The sequence below is a fragment of the Apostichopus japonicus genome, chromosome 13, assembly GCF_037975245.1.
Source record: "Apostichopus japonicus isolate 1M-3 chromosome 13, ASM3797524v1, whole genome shotgun sequence".
Taxonomy (NCBI): Eukaryota; Metazoa; Echinodermata; class Holothuroidea; order Aspidochirotida; family Stichopodidae; genus Apostichopus; species Apostichopus japonicus.
In genome coordinates, this window is record NC_092573.1 from 14,894,346 (window position 1) to 14,915,068 (window position 20,723).

General features: G+C 37.7%; 1 protein-coding gene and 1 long non-coding RNA gene across 3 annotated transcripts; one reads left to right on the forward strand and one right to left on the reverse strand.

Moving 5' to 3' along the window:
• Positions 1 to 6,002: 6,002 nt before the first annotated feature.
• LOC139978930 (uncharacterized) lies at positions 6,003 to 12,901 on the reverse strand. Its single transcript, XR_011797052.1, has 6 exons — positions 12,550 to 12,901; positions 10,636 to 10,865; positions 9,800 to 9,963; positions 9,018 to 9,155; positions 8,035 to 8,135; positions 6,003 to 7,393 (listed from the first exon to the last, which is right to left on the reverse strand). It is a non-coding gene; the product is annotated as an uncharacterized lncRNA (long non-coding RNA).
• A 2,094-nt stretch (positions 12,902 to 14,995) lies between these two features.
• On the forward strand, positions 14,996 to 20,343 carry LOC139978932 (uncharacterized). 2 transcript variants are annotated; one of them, XM_071989516.1, is made up of 3 exons: positions 14,996 to 15,164; positions 17,528 to 18,025; positions 19,456 to 20,343. In XM_071989516.1, the coding sequence occupies exons 2-3, from the start codon at positions 17,609 to 17,611 to the stop codon at positions 19,639 to 19,641; spliced, it is 603 nt and encodes a 200-aa protein (XP_071845617.1). In that variant the 5' UTR covers positions 14,996 to 15,164; positions 17,528 to 17,608; the 3' UTR covers positions 19,642 to 20,343. The 2 variants fall into 2 exon arrangements, with proteins under 2 accessions (XP_071845617.1, XP_071845616.1); XM_071989515.1 differs by having other exon boundaries at positions 14,997 to 15,170.
• The last annotated feature ends 380 nt before the right edge of the window (positions 20,344 to 20,723 follow it).

The following is a 20,723-nucleotide window of genomic DNA, read 5'->3' on the forward strand; positions in this document are numbered from 1 at the left end:
TGACGATCGAAAGTTTTCTGGGAGTTTTGGTATAAATTACCTTCCCTACTCAATATGCTTACATCTTTGACTCATGTTTCGTTGCTTCGTAGTTTCGTGAAGGGAGAAAATGGGTGGCCGGGAGTGGAAGGTTGACTCACTGTTCAGTCTAGACAAAGTATTTGAAATTCGCCAAAAAGAAAGCCAGTGATGTACGTGCGCAAAGGAGGTGCGGATTGAGAAAGCCACCTTCTCCCCCGCCATTCTGGGGGAATGGTTTAGTCGGGGCATTGTTTGAATTCAGTCCGAGAAGAATTATACCACTTCTGCGGATTTACGGCACCGCCTCTCCCTCCTTATTCAACTTCACTCAAAATAATTTCAGTAGGCCCTATCTATATATTAGCACTTTATTACGCTGAGGCCTAATTTATAGTCTGTGCCTCAGATTGTAACATTTGACGTCTAAACGTCTAATTTTTGGGTAGGGGTGGAGTGGGGGTGGTAGGGTCAGCTTCAACGATCCCAGAACGAAACCGAACAGAATGTCTTAACGGAAGTTCAATGTTTTTTATGATTGGACACTAGTTTATATTGTATTTGTTTTTCTGTTTGTGTTTTCCTTTTCTTGCGGAAGAAAGGAGAGGGGGGAGGGGAGAGGGGATACGATGGCTTGAGTCAACGGATCAAATAGCAGTCATTTATAAATTTTTGGGTGCCTGTCATGGATGTACCTTATATTCTGTCCTTTTCACTAACAAGTGGTTTTTCACTCACATGCCAGAACGGCCAGTGATATATTGTTATCGAGAGGCAAGACATTTTTGTCCAAACCAAAACGGAAGAAAAGAGAAATATGGAAATGAAATGTGGTGAAAAATTCACATTTTTAAAGGAATGTGTTTCAAGTAGTTTCAGTAACATTTGAAGAGGGCGTTTAAAATTTTCAAATAAACTTGGAAAATTTGTTCAGAGATGTTGGCAATTCTCTTGGAAAGGGCCAATCAGATCCCAGCTTGATTTGTTCCGTCTTTCCATTTAATCCAATCATGTTCTTTCGCTTTATAACTGTTTTATGTTGGGGATTTCCTTCAATTGGTTTACTTGTAGCAGGTTCAGAATACAATGCCTGCCAGTAGAGTGAATTGGATTTTCAGCAAGAGAGCCGCGGTACCACTATCATGATTTATTTATCCATGATTTATTTATCGAAGTTTACAATTGAGGTGAGATTTACAATACTTTCTTCAAACAATTACCTCTCACTCGTTTACTTCTTAAATTTACTTTACGGTTCCTTATTCAGTTTTATACAATTATTTGATCCTACGTCGTTATTGGATTTCTTTTATCATAATAATATACATTTTTCTCTCAATATTTTGTTACAATTAGCGTAGGAACAAAGAGAGGTGACTATTGAGGATAATGCTATATCCGGTAGGTTTTATTACAAAAAGGTGAAGTTACGTTTATAGGTTACTGAAGGATCAAATGGTTTCATCGAATGGGACGGGAATGTTTTCGCTGTAAAACCACAACAAGTTACTTTTGGCAAAAGCGTTCACTGAAAACAAAAACAAAACGTAACACACCCCGGGTTACGGTTATTGGAAGATCAAACTCCGGTGGCACCACAAATTAGTGACACATATTTCAACCAATAATCTATTCTGTGATGTTTCTCATGGGGGCAGTGACAGGGTATTCGCAAGGAATCATGAGATTGAAGGGTGGTGGGAGGGGAGGGGGGATTACTGTCATTGAGAATCGTGTCATGCCTCAATATCGACCACGGATAACTTATCGGTTTCATTATAACCTATAGCCAACGAGGGCAATGATATGCAACACGTTTAAATATTATGAGGGTTCTCATTCGACGTAATAGAGGGCAAACTGTTCCAAAACCCTCAGGTTTGGGCATCCCCCCTCACAAAGTGCGCCTCCCTTTTATAAAAACCCTGGATCAGCGTCTGGGACCAGTGGAAAAGGTTACTTCTTGTCGCATGCCATTGGTCTACATTGTGTTTGTGCCAACAACAAAAAAACTCACAATGAGTACAGACTTGCACTGCTCGGGCAAAGTTCAAGGATAATGACGAACAATATATAGTACCGGTATTTACTCGCTCTTCATATAGAGTCAGAGTGCTTTGTCGCTGACCTACAAACTTACATAAACTTCCCCCAAAATAACTTGCATGAAGCTCGCACGTGAGTTCTTCTATAAGAGACGTTCTATTGTAGCCCAATTGTGTATTTTTACACAATTGTAATTGTTAATTGTAATTATTTTATTTATTTGTTTGCCACAAAAGTACAAAGTGGAGGGAAGTCTTCCATAAAGCTTAATAGCTTAACAGTGTGGAAGACTCCCTGAAGAAAGAAAAGAAAAGAAAAGAAAAAACAAAATATATATATGTGTATGAATACATACATAGATATAAGTACAAATTAAATGTTCAATATATATATATATAGTAATTACATACAGGTATAATTTAGTTTTAGTCAGTAACTAGCTATTATTTCCTTACAAAACCACTTCTTAAAGGATGTGACTTACTTTTTATTCTTTAAATCGTTCATGAGAAGATTCCATGTTTTTGTTGCACGGTTTTGTAGGCCTCAAGTTCCAATGGTGGTATTGTAGAGATTCTAGTGGGCATGATTAGCATGGCTCGTGTTGTGATTATGTACATCTCTGTTACTGGTTAAAAAATTGTCAAAGGCAGCTGGTAGTAATCCATTCCAGGTCTTGTAGGCAAATAATGCAAGCTTAACTTTAATGAGATCGTGCAAGTTTAGTAAGTTGAGTTTCTTAAATAGGGAACTGGTGTGCTCACGTGGGGCTGAGTGTGTTACGTGGCGAATGGCTGCCTTTTGGAGTAATATAAGACTGTTCAGGTTGGTGTTGTATGTACCAGACCAAATAATGGAACAATAAGTGAGATGCGGGACAACCAGGGTCTGGTATAGTGTTCTGAGTATGTTTTCCGATAGATAATATTTCAACTTAGATAATGTACCAACATTCCGTGCAATTATACTGCAGATAGTTGAAATATGGTTGCGCCAGCTAAGTTTACAATCAATATTTACATCTAAAATCTTAGTAGTAGAAACTTGCTTAATTATTTTCCCATCCATACATATATCTTTATTCCAAATAAGTGTATTACGAGTATTAAAGACAATGTAATTACTCTTTTCCATCCATCCATCCATTATCCATCCATTATCCATCCATCCATCCATCCATCCATCCATCCATCCATCCATCCATCCATCCATCCGTCCATCCATCCATCCATCCATCCATCCATCCATCCATCCATCCATCCATCCATCCATCCATCCATTCATCCATCCATCCATCCATCCATCCATTCACCCATCCATCCATCCATTCATCCACCCATCCATACATCCATCAATCTATCTGTCAAAATTATTTAATTGACACGTGCTTAAGGTAATCATGCACACATCTGTTGATTGGTTATGTAAGTTATATATAGTTATGTTACCTTTAACTAGATTTGATTTTGATTTAGTATTTTAATTGGTACGTTTATTATTTTATAATGTTCAACTAATCATGTGTAGTATCAACAATATGTTTTTTTTTTACAATTTATGACTCAGAAAGGAAGGAAGGAAGGAACAGGTGGAAGGAAATAATTGGAACAACCACGACCTAGAACACACTATTTGTTACTCATTGGTTAAGAAGTAAACACATTAGGTACGGTACGTTCTTTCCATTGAACAAAAAGTCTAAAGTTGGATTTCAAGTTGACAAACAGTGTTCACAAAATTGTAGACCTTAAAAAGTCATTAGCGTTTATTTTTCTTTATCTTAAAGTAACAATTTATTAGCTCTTCTAAAAAGCCAAACTTGTTTCATTTTTGTTCAAAAAGGCCATAGTCACATATAGGCCTACTTTAATTTCTGAGATTACACTGATTACAAGATAAATTGGTTTTGCATGTATATTTTCGAACAACATTAGCTCTTCTTCAATGGAAAATCACAATGTGTCACATATATTACAATTTTTTTGAATTCTAAATTTTAAAACTGCAATAATCTCAGGCTTACATTCACTACGATGAAATTGTTCAGCTAGCCTCAAATTTTGGCAAAAATTCCCGGTTGATAACGTAAGTATGCCTTTATGAAATAACCTGCAACTGACGTCATTAAGAACTAAGGTAAAATGAATTTCTTCCCCGTGCACAATATGTCAATATCAACCTTTGTAAGAATCTCCCATAATACACGATTTTCTTCAACCGTTCGCCGAATATTGCATCACGGTCCTTCAGTCTCCATTCATATAGATTGATCAAGTGCGACCATATACACAATCACAATATCGTGCAGGTATGCGTTGCCATGTGTTAAATACATATTTGTGCTTGACCAATCTAATGCGCAGTAAATACAATCTTGTGTAAGTGTTGTACTTCAACTAATTGCTCCATTGACACTTTCCAAGGTCACTGGGGCTTAGAAAGTTTCCTGAACTTACATGGCGTACCCCTGCACTACTGACAGCTTGGACAAACAAGGGCGCAACCACCGTTTAATAGGAGCCGGGGGTAGCAACTCTCTCTTGAGAACTTTGGAGTAAAAAGAAGGGTGATTGGTGCTACGTTTGAAACAATGTTGCAAAATGATAGACTGTTGTACCGCACATTATGTGTATGTACAATACTCAAGGACAGTTTGTAACGTTAAATTATGTCTGCCAGTGGCATAACGCAATGTTATGAATATGTATGAGCATCCGGGCTTTCTATTAAACAGTCAACACAACAACGATTTGGTTGACGGGGCGCTGAATGGGACTGAAGGTGGGGGGGGGGGTATGCTGTTGCGGGTGTTCGTTTATTCTATTCATTCCCGTGAGTCATTGACACCTTAATTTTCATTTTTCCCACCTTCAGATCTTTTCTTTAGCTTTATGACACAACGAAAATCAGTGACTCATAATGCCAGGAATTTGAGAGACAAACTAGCTTTCGTCTGGTCACGTGGTGAGTTCCTACAGTTCAATCGGCAAACTTGATCTTAAAAAGAAAACAGAGCATAAACTCTTATAGGGAGTAATATAATTAACATGATTAGCATATCGGAGAACAAGTTTACAGAATACTTAAACAGATACATGTCAGTCCGGATTATTTTGATATGAACATTTTAACTACAATTTGAAAAGATAAGAGTGGTTCATGACCAATAACATTTCTCCACATTCGGTGAAATCGATGCCTTCTTATATTGTAAGTTCGCGCAACAGGTTCCTTTATTTATGTTCTATAGATAACTGTTCCCAAACAGGTGTCATACCACAATGAATTGCTCACATTGACTTATACACTGAACTCGTCACTTTCCAAGGCTGCTTGAGCATAGATATCAGTTTTCAACTGACACGTCCGCAACACCATACGATAGCTGATGGCTTGGGCTATCACAACACATTCAACTTTTGCCACCAGGACCGCTTATAATATTGAGCTAGAAGAGCTCAGCATTTAGCATAGTGCTTCCCAACCAATCTGCCAGCTCGCGCTACGGTATATTCTTGTTTCACCCAAGATCTTCTAAAATGCCTTAAATCACCTTCACTGCAAAAACTCGGGTGTTAAATTTAACACCCATGGTGTTAAATTTGTATTCTTTTTGGAGTGCATATTTGCCAACACCAGCGGGTGTTAAATTAACACCAAGTTGAGAATCCTTTTCTTTACACCACAAAGGGTGTTAAATTATCTTTGGTGTTGATATTGTTACTCTGGTTGGTGTAAAATTAACACTAACTGAATTGATTTTAACACCAAAAATGGTGTTATTTAGATCTTCCCACTGATGTTGAATTGCAAGTTTTTTATCCAATCCAGATCGTGTTAATTCTGTATTTTGTAAAACACCTTTCCAAGGTATCGCCCAAGTCTGGGCTGGACAATACGCATAAGCAATAAACAACAGATAAAAGCCATAGATGCCATTTTAAATGTGTTACACGTTTTTTATATTCATCTTAGAAGCATCAGTTGTACAGAAAACACCTTATTAAGTGCATAAACAAGAATGAACAAAAGCTTGTCTAACATGAGCAAGCCCATAAACTGATTAGAATCTTATTTTTTAATGAAGATAAATCAGATCATAATCCTTGCATATTATAAATGCTTAAAGTTAATATTATACCTTTGTCTTAAACTGATAAACACATGCATGGAAACCAATGGTATCACACTTTAATACCCGGATGTATGTATACAATGTACACTGTGTATTCATATCTTTACACTTGAACTATAACACAGTGTTACTTTGATAATTATATGTTTGAACATAACTGAACCATTGGCAATCACATAACACTGATTAAAAGGTAATTTGTAGCATGTTCTCTAATATTCTAGCTGGCGAAACAATTTAATAACTGTTCACAGATAAAAACAATTGTTAGAAACGAACACTGACTGGGTTACTTCAGCCAAAAAATGTACAAAATTAACTCATTGAAAAATTATGTGCCTTGCACAGACATAAGTGTATGATCACATCTGGATTGAATCCTCAGTAATGACAGTGGTTTGAAGTCAACAAGTTCACTGGTTTTCCTGACATAAGTCTGCTGAGGTACTGCCTCTTTCACAGCAAATCCATGAAACAATGGTTTGTAAAACAGTGTGCTACAAACAAAATTCTAACAAAATTTTTTATGGTGGAGTATAAGGATCGCGAGATACAATGTCTCAATTTGACAAAGAAAACGTGGTGAAAATGACTGATTGAAGGTCAATTTTGACCGAAAATGTTAGGTCACTCGCAAATTATAAGAATATGTGAAAATGAGAGTGCGACAGTTGGAAAGTTTAAAGTGCGACAGTCGCAACCCCCCACACCCCCTCTAGCGACGTCCATGCCCATGACAGACATATCTCCCCCGCACACTTGTAAATGCATGCAATCCACAGTCTAATAGCATACATGACACCAGTCAGAATACTTTGTGTCATACTCACAAGGCCTCGAGTAATCTTGAATTGTGGAAATTCCTCTATTATATGCCCTGCTGAATTCATAGCATTGACCATGTTTCTCCTCACTAATAGAGTATTTTTCATCCTCTCAAAGACCAAATTAGAATCTGTAGATACAGCAGGGGTATGTTTCATCAAGTTTACATCTGCTGTAGTGTTATCTTCAGATTGCAGGTAATCAGACACAGCAGGTAATGGCCTTTTAAGCATGGGGTCTCCATCTTGCTTGCAGGCAGGGTCCTTTGGAGTTACGTTTGATTGTTCAGAATGATGTTCTCCTCTATTGACGTTTTTTTATCCTTGCTGCAAGGAATCCTCCTTTGGTTCTTTCATCATAAAAAGCTTCCTGAAAATAATAATGAAATGTACTTAGTACTAGCTGTGGTTCATTTTATGTACCACTCTCCAGTTGGAGATTTCTTAATAGCATTTCCCAAGTTAAGCTGTAGGTTGAAAATTGCTAGGAGTTTTCATAAGTAGCTTCCAAGACATCTTTACCATCAAAAACACTCTCAGAAATTATGAGTATGTGGCAGTAATTTTAGTTTGAACTAGCAAAACTACAGCGCTTATACAAGAGACCTTTAACCACAACTTCCTCTGTTTCTACTGAAGTCATGGGCATCTAAAGGAAGAATTGCAAAGGGGGGGGGGGGGATGAAATGTTTTCCATGGCAATGTCCAGTTCCAAATCATGCATGTCCCAACATTTTAAGTGAGAAAAAAAAGTTCTCCTCTTGTCCTGGAAAGATCATGATACCTATAATGTAAAATTTGACTGGCCCTGCATTAGACAAACCATTTCCCCTCCTATGCATGTATGCCTTTTCCCTGCATTTAATGTTAAACTATGATACTGCAGAACAACTGTTTTGAAGTATAGTTCCAAAATTTACAATAATGTCCCTATGACAGCGAGTGTTTAATCCAAAAACCCTTGGTGGGGGTCTTGGGTCCTCCTGCAGTTTATTTAAATTAATTACTTACATGACCTGTTGGTGTGTATGGGTCTTGAAGGTTTTCAAACAGGTTGACAATACCGACTGCATTTTTCTTTTTTTCTTTTTGTGACCGTAGGTGGCGTCCGTCTGTGATGGTAGATGTAGGGGGAAATAAAGTGTATTATAATATGGTGTAATAGTATATTATATCATAATAAAGTGTGATATTAGTGTATTAGATGTTTGCCTTACTAAATGAGTGATTACTTAAAGGCCCTTTTCTCTCACTTCAAATCTGCCATAAACCTGCAATACTGGTCAGTTCAAATGTTGTGTATTCTTAAAAACAACAATGGACCAATGCTGAATTTAATAACCTGGGCCTTGAAATTCACTTGCACAGAGGAGAAAGGGGTCTTTAAAGGCGCTCAGCTATCTGCTGTATTGGTCAGAGCTCCCAAATATAACATGCTATGAACTAGGAAAGTTTCTAACATAATGAAATTGAACTGCCTGGGTTAGCCCAACTAAGTTTGTGTACACAATTTCAATAACATGTGTCTTTCAGCATATGGTATTGTCTGTGGAGAATATTTAAAATGAAAAGCAATACCTGGTGTTCAATGGTTAATACTGATCATGTCACATCACTGTCCTTGAAAGCAAACACATTTTTTCTATTATTGTGCTAATTTGGGGCCAATGCAGGAGATCTTTAAGGCTAAGTTTACAATGGATCCCCAGCTCAGGATCAGATCTGACAAAGCAACAGACAACTCATTCTGTAACAGGAACATACCAATTAGCCTGGTTAAAAATTGGCACAACTGTGGCAGTCAGAAATTGTTACTGCCACTCTCCAATTTCCCAACTATCTTCATGGGTTGACCAGCTAAATGTTTCATCAATGGAGCACTTACATACTTACATGTGTCAATTAATCCATGTTCATAGACATGTTAAAGTTTTAAACATTTCATTGCAGCAATCATGATTTTCTATGTTTACAACTACAAAAATAAAACTTACCCATGTACTTCCATCATGTTAGCAACTACAATGTTTACCAACAATCTCCTGGACTTTTCGTTCAGACACTTTTGGGCTCTGTATTCAGCTAAAACAGTGGCTCCACTTGCACTTTTTTTGAAGAACTGCACTTATGAGCTTTAATAAAGTGTAGAAAAAAATACAAGGATTCTTGAAAGTTGTAATGAACTTTAGAGATTCATAATTAGAGCTTTTGTAACATAAATTAGTAAAAGACCTTCATTCTTTTTATTTTAATATTAGTATTGTTTTCTAATGTCCTTTGAAATCCTAAATTGGATACCCAAAGACCATTCCAAATCCAGAGATGACTTCTACAGGAGATCTTCCCAGCATCAAAACGTCAGTCCCACTTATTTTCCCACCAAATCCATTCATATTTTACATTGGTGACACCCACCTCAACCCATAATGCTTAAGGCTACATCAATTTGTTAGGTTATTGACTGTTCAGAATCTTGCAAATTAATAGCAAATATGAAAATCTCAAAAGTAATATTTCTGTTCTGTCCAGATGTCAAACCCCAAATCCAACACCAATGTATGCAGCTTCTTGAGTTGTTTTATGCTATATCCAAAGTCTTTGGGAGCAAAGTGGATTCAAGCATTATTAATAAATACAATACATTTTCACAAAGATTGTTACATGCTAAGGAGGATACCAAAACTTTCTAATTGGAGCAAATGTTTTGCCATGTTGCAGGTTTCCATTGAATGGTATAAAGCCCTCAACATTAAAAGAAATGTTTAAATGTGATTACCTCAGCTGCCTCATCTGTTGTTGCTTCTGTTTCCCTAAATCTTTTCATGGGAGGTGCAGAACTGGTGGAGGGAAGATTAGCATAATCTTGAGTATCATCTTCCTCAGAAATTACATCAGTATCTGAATTGCTGTCTATTTTAACCCTTGCAGCTGCTGGAGATACTAAATAAAAGAAAATCTGCTGTTAAGCACATAGCTAGAGATAGGTGAACACATTTCTTGTAATGAATAGGAATGTGCATTTTCTAACAATCCATGAACTGATAACCAGTCAAATTTTTCAATCCGTTAACCAGTAATCAATCCTACAACCACACAAAAAATGGCAATTAATGTAACACATTGATTTCAAAACTTCACAGAACTAGCCATAAGAACCAGACATTAAAACTGCCGCAGAGCTGCTACCCCTTAGTTGCAATTAAGTCTTATCTGTTTTGCTGTACTTGCATATACCCTCACTACATGAGACATTTCTTCAAATCTTCTGTGTTTTGCGTTTGGGAATTGCCAAAATTATGGGAAAAACAGTACAACGCTGATAAACTGCAGTCAAAATTCAACGTTCAACCCTTGTTATCTTGACCATATGATTGTGACTGCCACTGTATAAACTATGCTTACACACTACTCTCAATGTGGTATGGAAAGTAAACAAAATTCCCAATTTGAAATGCTGGGGATCAAGGAGCCAGTCTAAGGTGTTATCCACCAAACGAGGCGAAAACAACAACAAATGTCATTTTTGAGGAACCTCTGGGATCTTTTCTGTGACAAAAGGTATAGGCTTATTCCTAATTAAGGAAATGTTGTCAGAGATCCCACCACACTAACCTTCATTTTCCCATTGGAAACACATCTGGTTATTCATGTAAGCAGAGTATTTTGCGTTGTCTGTAGCTCCTTATTTGCCACTAACCCCACTTTTCACCTCTCTTTAACACCATGATGGCTGTGTTTGGCTCCATTTCAAGGAGAGGTACAAGAGAATCTTCATCAAACTCTGCTCCATCCTTTTCTATCCACAAGTATCACATCTTCAGCAATTTTGAATTTCTTCTTTGCTGTATCATATATGAAAGAAAATAGAATAAACCAGCAAGTATCATACTTTTGATTTAGTCATGAAGCCTGAAATAGGTCTGTACGCATTAAATTTAACAGCCCTTGACCTTGTATCATTAAATTTACTCCCTTAAGTTGGCCTGCACATATACTTAAGTCTATTTTGTTAGGACTAAGCCCTGAAATAGGTCTGTACGCATTAAATTTAACAGCCCTTGACCTTGTATCATTAAATTTACTCCCTTAAGTTGGCCTGCACAGAGAGCGTCATGTCTAACTCATGCTCAAAGTCATTTTTCTCAGCAAATTGCATGTTTGCAAGATAGTATACAAACAGAAACATAGTGACCAAAAGTTGGGGCTTCATTTGTCTGAATTTGTAATTCAAATGGTAAAAACTGCTGATTTTTTATGAATTTGCCCTAACAAGGCAATTAGCCAACATTTAATGGTAATAAAACTACCATATAGACTGCAATACATTCACCCTACACATGCCTTGCAGAAAAAGCCTACAGTGAAATCACTTAGACCTGCAGTACAAGTTTTACTTTGAAAATCAAGATTGACAATGTAAATATGTAATGCAGTGCTTCAAAATTATCTACTTTTTTGCCTTTCTAAGCATGTACGCTAGACATATGCTTCCTTTCGCAGTCAAAAGTTGGCCAAAACCAACATAACAAACAAGCTTTACATAGTTTCTTTTAATCTAAGATATGCAGTCTGTCATCAATTGGAAATATTGGAAATCATATAAGGCCTATCACATATTTGGTCTTTGTGTTGGCTAAATCTGCATCAAATGTTCTTGTGGATTATTGAGGGATGCAAGCTACTAGGCATGAAATTTGATGCCCTATGGCTTTCCAGTGTAACAATTTCATTTAAGCCTACTAACTACTTATAATAAAAAGTCTATTCATGAACACAGAGATGATTAGACATGCTCAACAGCAAGAGATTCAATGCAACTTATTTATTATGTCTTTCGACAGCAGCTTAATGCAGCACGAAACGATTGAGAACCCACCTCAAAATTATATTGCTTGCATTATAATCAGTGTGATGATGAGTGTGAGGCTATTTAAGGGCCTTACTCTAGTCTTAGCCTAGTTTTGTTGGTGGCCAATAGAACTGTAGGCCTCAACTTACAGTAGGGGTACGTCCTTATTAAGTTAAACTAGCTGGGGCGTAAACTATACATATAGGCTAGGTCAAGTCGTCGACGACCCTTTGAACTGGGCTAGGCTACATCATACAGGCATTATATTCGAGTCTATGGAGTATGGAGTAGGCTAATGGTATAACTATCACTCTCCATTTCACATTGAATTAGTAAAAGGGAAAGAAGTACTCTTAATTTAAAAGTGATACATATAATAGTGATACACAGCCCTGTTCAAGGGAAAGTAGTAATTAAACTGCCAGTTCTATAGGCTTACGCAATGATTTATAACGTTACAAATGATCTATAGGCCTAGGCTTTGGGCCTGTAGAGGCTTTAGGGCCTTCGGCAACAATTAGCCTAGGCCTAAGTTACGCAATAGGCTTCCGTTAGGCATCTGCCTATGATGAAGTTATGAAAGGCAACCTTCCCTTGCCTCCGTGGATTGCCTATCATTTCACGAGAAAGTTAAAACCTATAGGCTATACACAGCTTATCTCCAAAAGAATGCATACCTGTTTCAATCAAATCTCTGAATTCCTTGAACACCACAACTTTCCTTTCTTCATTTCGAAAATAAACGAACATATTGCCCCCTTCGTTTGCACCTCGTCTGCTTTGCGCAACTTTGGCTGTAACAGCTTCGCCGACAATATCGATATGATAATTACTGCCACTACTATGGACCAATTAGGAGTCCCGATTTCTATGACATCATGTATTTACGCGTTAAGGAGAGTAACTTGGAAAGGGATTGGCTGAAACTTCTACCTGAACGAGGTTGAAGGTCAGATTGCATTCTCTTTGGTGTCAAATCAACACTGAATTCAACACCGACAAGCTAAATCCAAAATGTTAACACCGGAGTTTTTGATTGAATTCAATCCTCCAGATTTTTAGACAATCAGTAGTTTACGTCGTCCTCTTCAAAACCCAGGTATCAAAAAGAGTGATGATGACTCAGAAAACGGCCCCCAAATCAATACAGTAGGTCACTATAGAGCTATCAACCTTTCAGGCGAACGTGCACTACTTTTCACTTATTGTGATGCGACACCAACACGCACGTAGTCAGAACTTTGCAGAGATTACGAAATCACGATATTTGTCTCTTTTAGAATTGCTTTTCCCCTTTGTCCTATATAACATTTAAGACGTTATCATTTGCGGGTTAAAGACTTAAACAATTCAGAAAAAACAGGGTAACATATTCGACTTTTTATATGTTTGTTTTAAAATCCTCTATATTATTACTTGGGAGGTAATCATATATTGTTGGTCTATTATAAACTCCAAGGGAAAACATTGAATTGACTTGCAACCTTCCACAGGTAAAGTGGGTATATGCCGAGTACTATCCAAATATGTGGTTACCATAGTCACATCCGCTAATGTCACCCATAATGAATCGTTCATGAAGTGTGTGTTTGCGGTGAGTCAGTAAACATCAGGTATAGATGGCTCTCTTGTACTTTATTCCTAGATGACTTACATTAAATACTATAGTGATATCACTGAGCAACATGATAAGTAGAGAACAAACAGTTCCATTATACATGTGAAGTGCCTGTATTCGAAAATACTTCTGTAAAAATTCAATTGTCACGAAGTACCGAGATATTATATATATAACACACTTGCCAATAAAAGTACAACTGTGAGTTGATAAAGATATCAACGTGACATGCTTTCTTCAAGAAATCGCAAGTATGTCTTGTTCTACAAAGGGTTCATATACTCAGCGAAAAAAAAAATCGCCAGAAAACAGAGTATAGCTTCCAACCTGCAGATGAAACGACTTTAAACAGGGGTTGGTATGTGGGGAAGGGGCGGGGGGAGGTCAAATTACCGACAACTTGATCAAACGTTTTTCGGATTATTGCTACTCTGTAAGGGATTACAATTAATCAAACTAATCCTTCCTCCTAAATGTTTGCCTCAGAAAGTTAATCAGTGCTTAGTCGGAATAGTTCGACTACATTGTTGTTTAGGATTTTAGTTTTTAATAATACATGAAGCAAAATATAATAGATTCAATACGAAATGTTGGATTTAGGCAGTTCAATGATAAGCTCAGACTTGAACAGTTGGATAGATTAAGAACCATAACCCTCTTATTATTAAATATAATACAAGCAAACTGCCGTGATTATTGAAATATGGGTATCAAACAGAATTCATATGCTCCTTTAATACCCAGTTTCCTCTATATATAGTTCCCAACAGTGGCGTAGGAAGGTACTTTTGAGTGGGGGGGCTGAAGACTGATGGTCGGCCTGGGGGAGGGGTCTAAGGGGAGGGGGTGTCCCCCTCCCCTTTGGAATTTTTTGCATTTCCAGGTGGCCTCAGATGCAATTTGGTGCAATATAGCACACTTCAACACCCACTCCAATTTGTAAACTTTATTTTGTATTTTCAGCTGGCCTTAGATGCAATTTGGTGCTCCAAATGAGATTTTTTTCTCATTTGGAAATGAAAAAGGGGTTTTCTGACTTGCGGAGCGGGGGGGCGGAATGATACTTCCGCCCCTCCGCATTTTTCACTGGGGGGGCTGGCGCCCCCAGCCCCCCCCCCCGGTTCCTACGCCCTTGGTTCCCAATAAGATTTGAAGCATATTTACTCAAAAACCTCGAAATTGCCAAGACCAGAATTCTTGGATAATTTCCCTCATCCTGCCCAAATGCAAATAAATTCGAGTGTACTTCCACGCACAAACTTCTCAGAATTGTTCAACCATCACTTCGATATGAATATGCATATATTCATATACCATTCTATACCCATTCTATACCAATATTTAACAAACACTTGACACAAAATCAAAGTGCAATCAGATTTTCTTTTCTGTTTTTTTGTTGTCATTTGAACAAACATTTGTTTTAAGGTGTTGTGTTTTACCGGGTACCAAAGAATATATATCTTTAGCAACTGTCAAAGGCATCAGTTGCAATATTGACATAGCAACCCACTATTACTTACTGGTACTGCTAACAAAGCAATAACAAAACGTAACCTTCAGGCTAATGACATTCAAGCAGAAGGGGAAAAAACATAAATTCAGTCACTTCTTGTTCTTCGTGATCGGTATTTGGTGGAGTCGTACGGAGACTAAAGACAACAGGAGATCAAGGTATAGGTACGTTTGCATTGCATTGAGTGTGTAGGCAGCACACTCTGTAGTATCTTACAGTATATTGCAATAGTATATATATATATATATATTACATATTATTACAGTATATTACAGATATATGTATATGTATATATATATATATTAATATATATTATATTTATATTTATATATATATGTAATATATATATTATTATATATTATAATCGAATATTATTATTATCATCATCATTATTATTATTATTTTTATTTAGACAAAAGCAGAGAAATAAGATATGACTCATAATTTCACAAATAAGGATTCTGTTTTAGGGAATATCCTGGTATTTTCGGTCCCATGACCTTCGACAGCAATACTTGGCAACGGGAATGAAAAGTAAAAAAAAGTAATATAATGAACGTAAAAGACCAGAACATCTACAAATTATATTTGGTGTGTAGAAATTTCTACAGAAACTTTAATACTCTCATGAAATGAATTTACATGTTCAAAGAAAGACTCGAGCGATTCTCATCATGTGGCCAGACAAAAAATATATATTGTCACTGTATCTATATATAATAATGTTGCGGATAGCATTCGTGGCGTGTTCCGGGCTATAGGTAAAAGATTACCGCTGGACTGTCCTGGTATATAAGCCCGGTCTGTAGAGGAAACATCATGAGTAGTTTATATGTATTAAAGGAGCATTGTCAATATTTAAATATTGTAAGCAATTGGAAACCGAAATTGATATATAAATAAATTGCCTTCTTCGTTTTGTATAGGCCCATAACATATAATCAAAATTTCCCTCAAGATAGATGGTTATAGTTGATAACTTCCTCATCAACCACTAATGAACAATAACTATACATTCAATTGGTAGTGTGTTGCAGTTATGTCACAAAAGCTGCATCAAACCTTGATGAAACATGTGACCTTACAACTAAATAATTAGCCAATAGCCTAGAACAACCACAATTCCATAGAGAATATGTAAGCAACCTAGCGTATACAGGTTTGGAGTAAACATAATACGATATAGCCTAACACTGTAAACTTACCTTGATATTAATCCAGCAGGTGCAACGATAGGGCGGACTCAATCTATTCTACCTTTAGCTTTTGCTACAGGCGGCCTTCCAAACTCCTGCATGGATTTATTTTCTTATGGAGGAAATAAACCACAAATTGAACACTTAATAAAACAGGCGTTTAATAATTTAATTTACACTGAAATTTGCTCTTTTCCGGAAAGTGAATCAACAAGAGGTTGTGTCATGTGTGATAGTGATTTTCAGTAGTTTCTTAGCCTAAGTTCAGTTAATCTTCCCGCTGGTAGACCCACACGAAAGTAATTTAATTAGACGGGACTAGGTTCTTAAACAAAAACGAATTTACAGTGAACACCGCTAGATGAAAAGTTGCTAAGAAAATATTCAAACTTGCGACAGTAAAGACATGCGCAAAATGGAAACGCTTAGTTACTTCAGAGACCTTGGTATAGCATCCATATAGCCATATAACCAAATACAAAGTGCTCCTATGATAGCCTTTGCAAAGATGTAAGGCATATACAGAGAATTTAAGAAGAAAATTCAATTTATGGGAATAGGGGATGAATCTGTTTACGTCATTTGTGGTGAGAAATAATCATTATCATGCAGTTACTGTCACATTTCTGGAATAAGAATCATTCCTTGAATTGCGGAGTGGATCTGTTGGGAAGTGAAACTACTGCTAGGAACCCAACTAACTGCATCAAATATTAAAATTACACAATATTTGATGGGACCTTGAGGATGGAAAGGACTTATCAAATGCATGAATGATACTATACAACAGGGTTGTCCAACCTTTTGCAGAGGAGGGCCACATGGAATGATTATGATGAAGGAGCGGGCCGCATGAACCCTACGCTCGATTTTTCGATTTTTTGCCTGCCGCCCAAATCAACAAAATGTGAGCACTGCGCGCGGAGCGCACTGATTTACTTTCCTTCCTGATAAAAGATAAAAGAGATGAATAAAGTCCAGCCGCCTCCCCCCCCCCCCCCCTCCGCTAAGAGTGTCACACAAACTGACCTGTATGCAGTTTTTTGGACCCAGAAGGTCCGAATGATTCATTATATAGCTTCAAATTGTTATCAATAAATCTGCTCATTAAAATTTCGCACCGTAGAGCATCTCTGGCGGGCCGGACGCAACCCTGCTGAGGGCCGGACTGTGGCCCGCGGGCCGTAGGTTGGACAACCCTGCTATACAATGAGGACGAAGTCTGGGGTTGGTCCAAATTAGTTATAAGCTTCTCAGTTAAGCACATCAAGATCGACATTGAATTTCTTTTCCTTTCTTTGTTTTTTGTTTTTCTTGTCTAACAGCTTCCAAACTATAACTGCGACGACACTTAACCATCCGTTATACAGGAGGACTCAGAGATAGACCCTGCACGCATTGACAAGATGAAACTCTTCACCCTGGTGACAATTTTCCTCTCGTATGAAGTTTTCGCTGCAATTCCGTTAGGTATTCCTTTAACTGTAGAACAATTGAAAGAGATCAAACGGAATCAAGGTATCATCCGAAACATCAAGCAAAACTATTTCAAAAACAGGAAATATTATTCCCATCTACCACCGATAATTCACCTGACCGAAGAACAGGAAGCAGAAATTCTTGAACATTATCGCCATTTCTTCAGGGCCTTTCCACCGGAGACGTTATCCAGTTACGTCTTCAATGGTACCGAGTACGGGGCGGATCCTGATCCATACGCCTCTGCCCCTGTCGGCTTCGAGGCCGTCTGTCCGTCTACGTCGGTTTATGAAGATATTCTATTTACCGTCAATGACATCAACGAAGTCCTACAGATGATACAAGTAAGTATTTAACAAGAATCACAATTTATCCGTCGTCATCCATAAGACAATACACACTGCATATCATTTCCTATAAATTAAATAATTTGATTAACTAACTCGTCAAAGTAATGTGGCCTCTAAGTCATTGTAGAAGTTTCCACCAGCCTAAATCTACCCATCATAGGATAGCAGACAAGTTGGCCATTTAGGGCACATTCAATTTTCCGTATCATGACCAAGGGGTAGGAGCCGGGGGCACTGGGGGTACGTGCCCCCCCCCCACTTTTTCCAAAATAGCAAATGTGCCCTACTGGCAAAAAAATGTGCCCCTTTGAACTGTCTTTTGAATATCTTAAGCCTTTGTTAATTTAATATTTTATTTTAATTATTTATTTTTAGTCTGTACATGCAATTTTTAAAATAGCGCAGTTAACAATAAACAATCTCAGTAAATAGGATTGATAGCATACCAATACATCATATATATTTAAGTGATATGGCCGGTGTGTATCGGTTTATAGCATAACGAGTGGTGGTTGTGGAATGAGAAAGTACCCCTCTAATGTTGTGCCCCCCCCCCCCCCACACACACACACATACACTTTTTGGAAGCTTCCTACCCCCTGATCATGACCATGTACATTTTGTGCTATGAGAGCCTGAAGTTTTCGTCACTTAGTCAAAAAAATCCTCTTAATTAAAAGTAAGCAAAATTCGTACGCTGCTCCGGGTAGACCTTAAGTTTACAATTGCCTCAATTGACCCAAATTTCGCACCAATTTTAAGCCATAAGAGAAAAAAGGTTCCGTTTGATATAGCACATCGAAACGTATTCGCCTGTTGGTTTTCCTGAGGGAGAACATTGCGAGGATTGATACGACTCCATATTTGGAGTATGCTACCATAAGTCTATATGCATGCCAGTGATGTTGTTTTGTCAGTGGTGCTGCCAAAAATTATCAAATTTTTGTTACTAATGTTACCGACTTCTTGTATCGTTTTTATTGTTTTCTAATTTCATCTTATGTTTTTATGTTTAATTTCGCTATAAAAATATGAAACAGAGAAACGAAAGGAAAGGAAAACGGTTTCACTTTTTTCAGCTTTGACGCCCGTTTTAAGAGTGAGGGAGTTTAAATTAAAATAACGTTTGTATCAATATGACCTTTCATGATACTATGTAGGCTCTACTATCTGTTAAGAATTCGCATTTTACCGTAAGGTTGGGACCCAAAATTTGGTTGACGTCCGTTCTGGGGAGGAGTATAAGGGAAATCCCCTCCCCTTTGAGATTTTTTTTTTGCCGTGCCCGTTCTGTCCCTGAAGTTTCCCCTCCACCCCACCCAATCCCCAACCCCCACCCCACCCCCTCTGACTACGCCGCTGGGTGTAAACAAGTTATAGAACAAACATTCTGAATAATAGCATATTTTATTACTTGATTACAGATGGAATCGTTTGAACAATGGGTGTTAAATGAAACGTGTGACTCGACTTCAGGTAACGTCGTGGGCACAGTTTGCCTTGAACGGGAACGATTGATCGACGCCGTAGTCATTAATCTCGAAACGAGCGATACAACTTTCGAACAAATCAAAGTATTCTGTTGCTCAGCCTACAGCGACATTTCATAGATGTGTAGAGGAAACTAACAATGGCGTTACGTCATCGACTCGGAAGCGATCTTTATACATCATTATTCGAAGACACAACAAAGAGTGAGAATACGTCACTATAGAGTGTCACGGCGTTCACACCAGTCTGGGAAGTTGAACGCAACCTGATCCTGGGGGATCAAAATTCTGAATCCAGGCCTTCTGCGAGTTCTCAGTAGTGAGCATTCGTCACCATGCTCGGACTAGTGTTACACAGTAATTATAAGCAAAAGAATGTGATAAACTCACCAATTATTGGTAATAAAAAAATGTTTGTAAGGAAACTTATATGTTGGGACAACATTGTGGCTAAGACTCATAATATAAACCTGTCAAGACTTTCAAACTGCTAGACATACATACTAAACTGGTCTCGCTGTTGTCAGTAAGTATACAACCACACTATAAGTCTTTTGTTTCGAATTTTGGAAGAAATATTTTATATCTTATGATATTTATATATGGAAACCGCTTCAAGTTTAATCGGATGATTGCATAATCAACGGTATACTATATCATTCATTTTCCTTTATTCTATTTGTGTATGATAACATAGAAAAGTATCAATTATGGTGATCTGTAGAGGTTAGACGATGACCATGTGTTCGGGTCGATGGCGCTATACGTCCCGTGGCACCATGTGAACCACGCCACAGAAATATACATAACCGATTCCTCTCATTCCTGTGTCTCCACTCATGACCTCCGCCAACCATGATGTCTCCCTCCCTCTCCCCATCCCCCCCCCCACCTCCCTCCCCACACTCATATGATGACCACATCTCTTTTCAGGTTCCAAGGATTTCAAATAGGAATTTGTATACAGATCCCGCTTAACCACCATTTACAGCCACCGGTTGCTAACGTTATGATTACTATTTCACAGATTTATGTATCTTTATGCAATTTATTGTAATAGATGAGGATTTGTTGGTTCAAAGAATCTAGCTGCCGTATGTGGTATGTCTCTTACCTCAATTTATGTGGGAAAAGAATTGAAAACTCACTGAGCGATTTGCGAACGAGGCTCACTTCGAATTGGAGAGTAAATACGTTACACA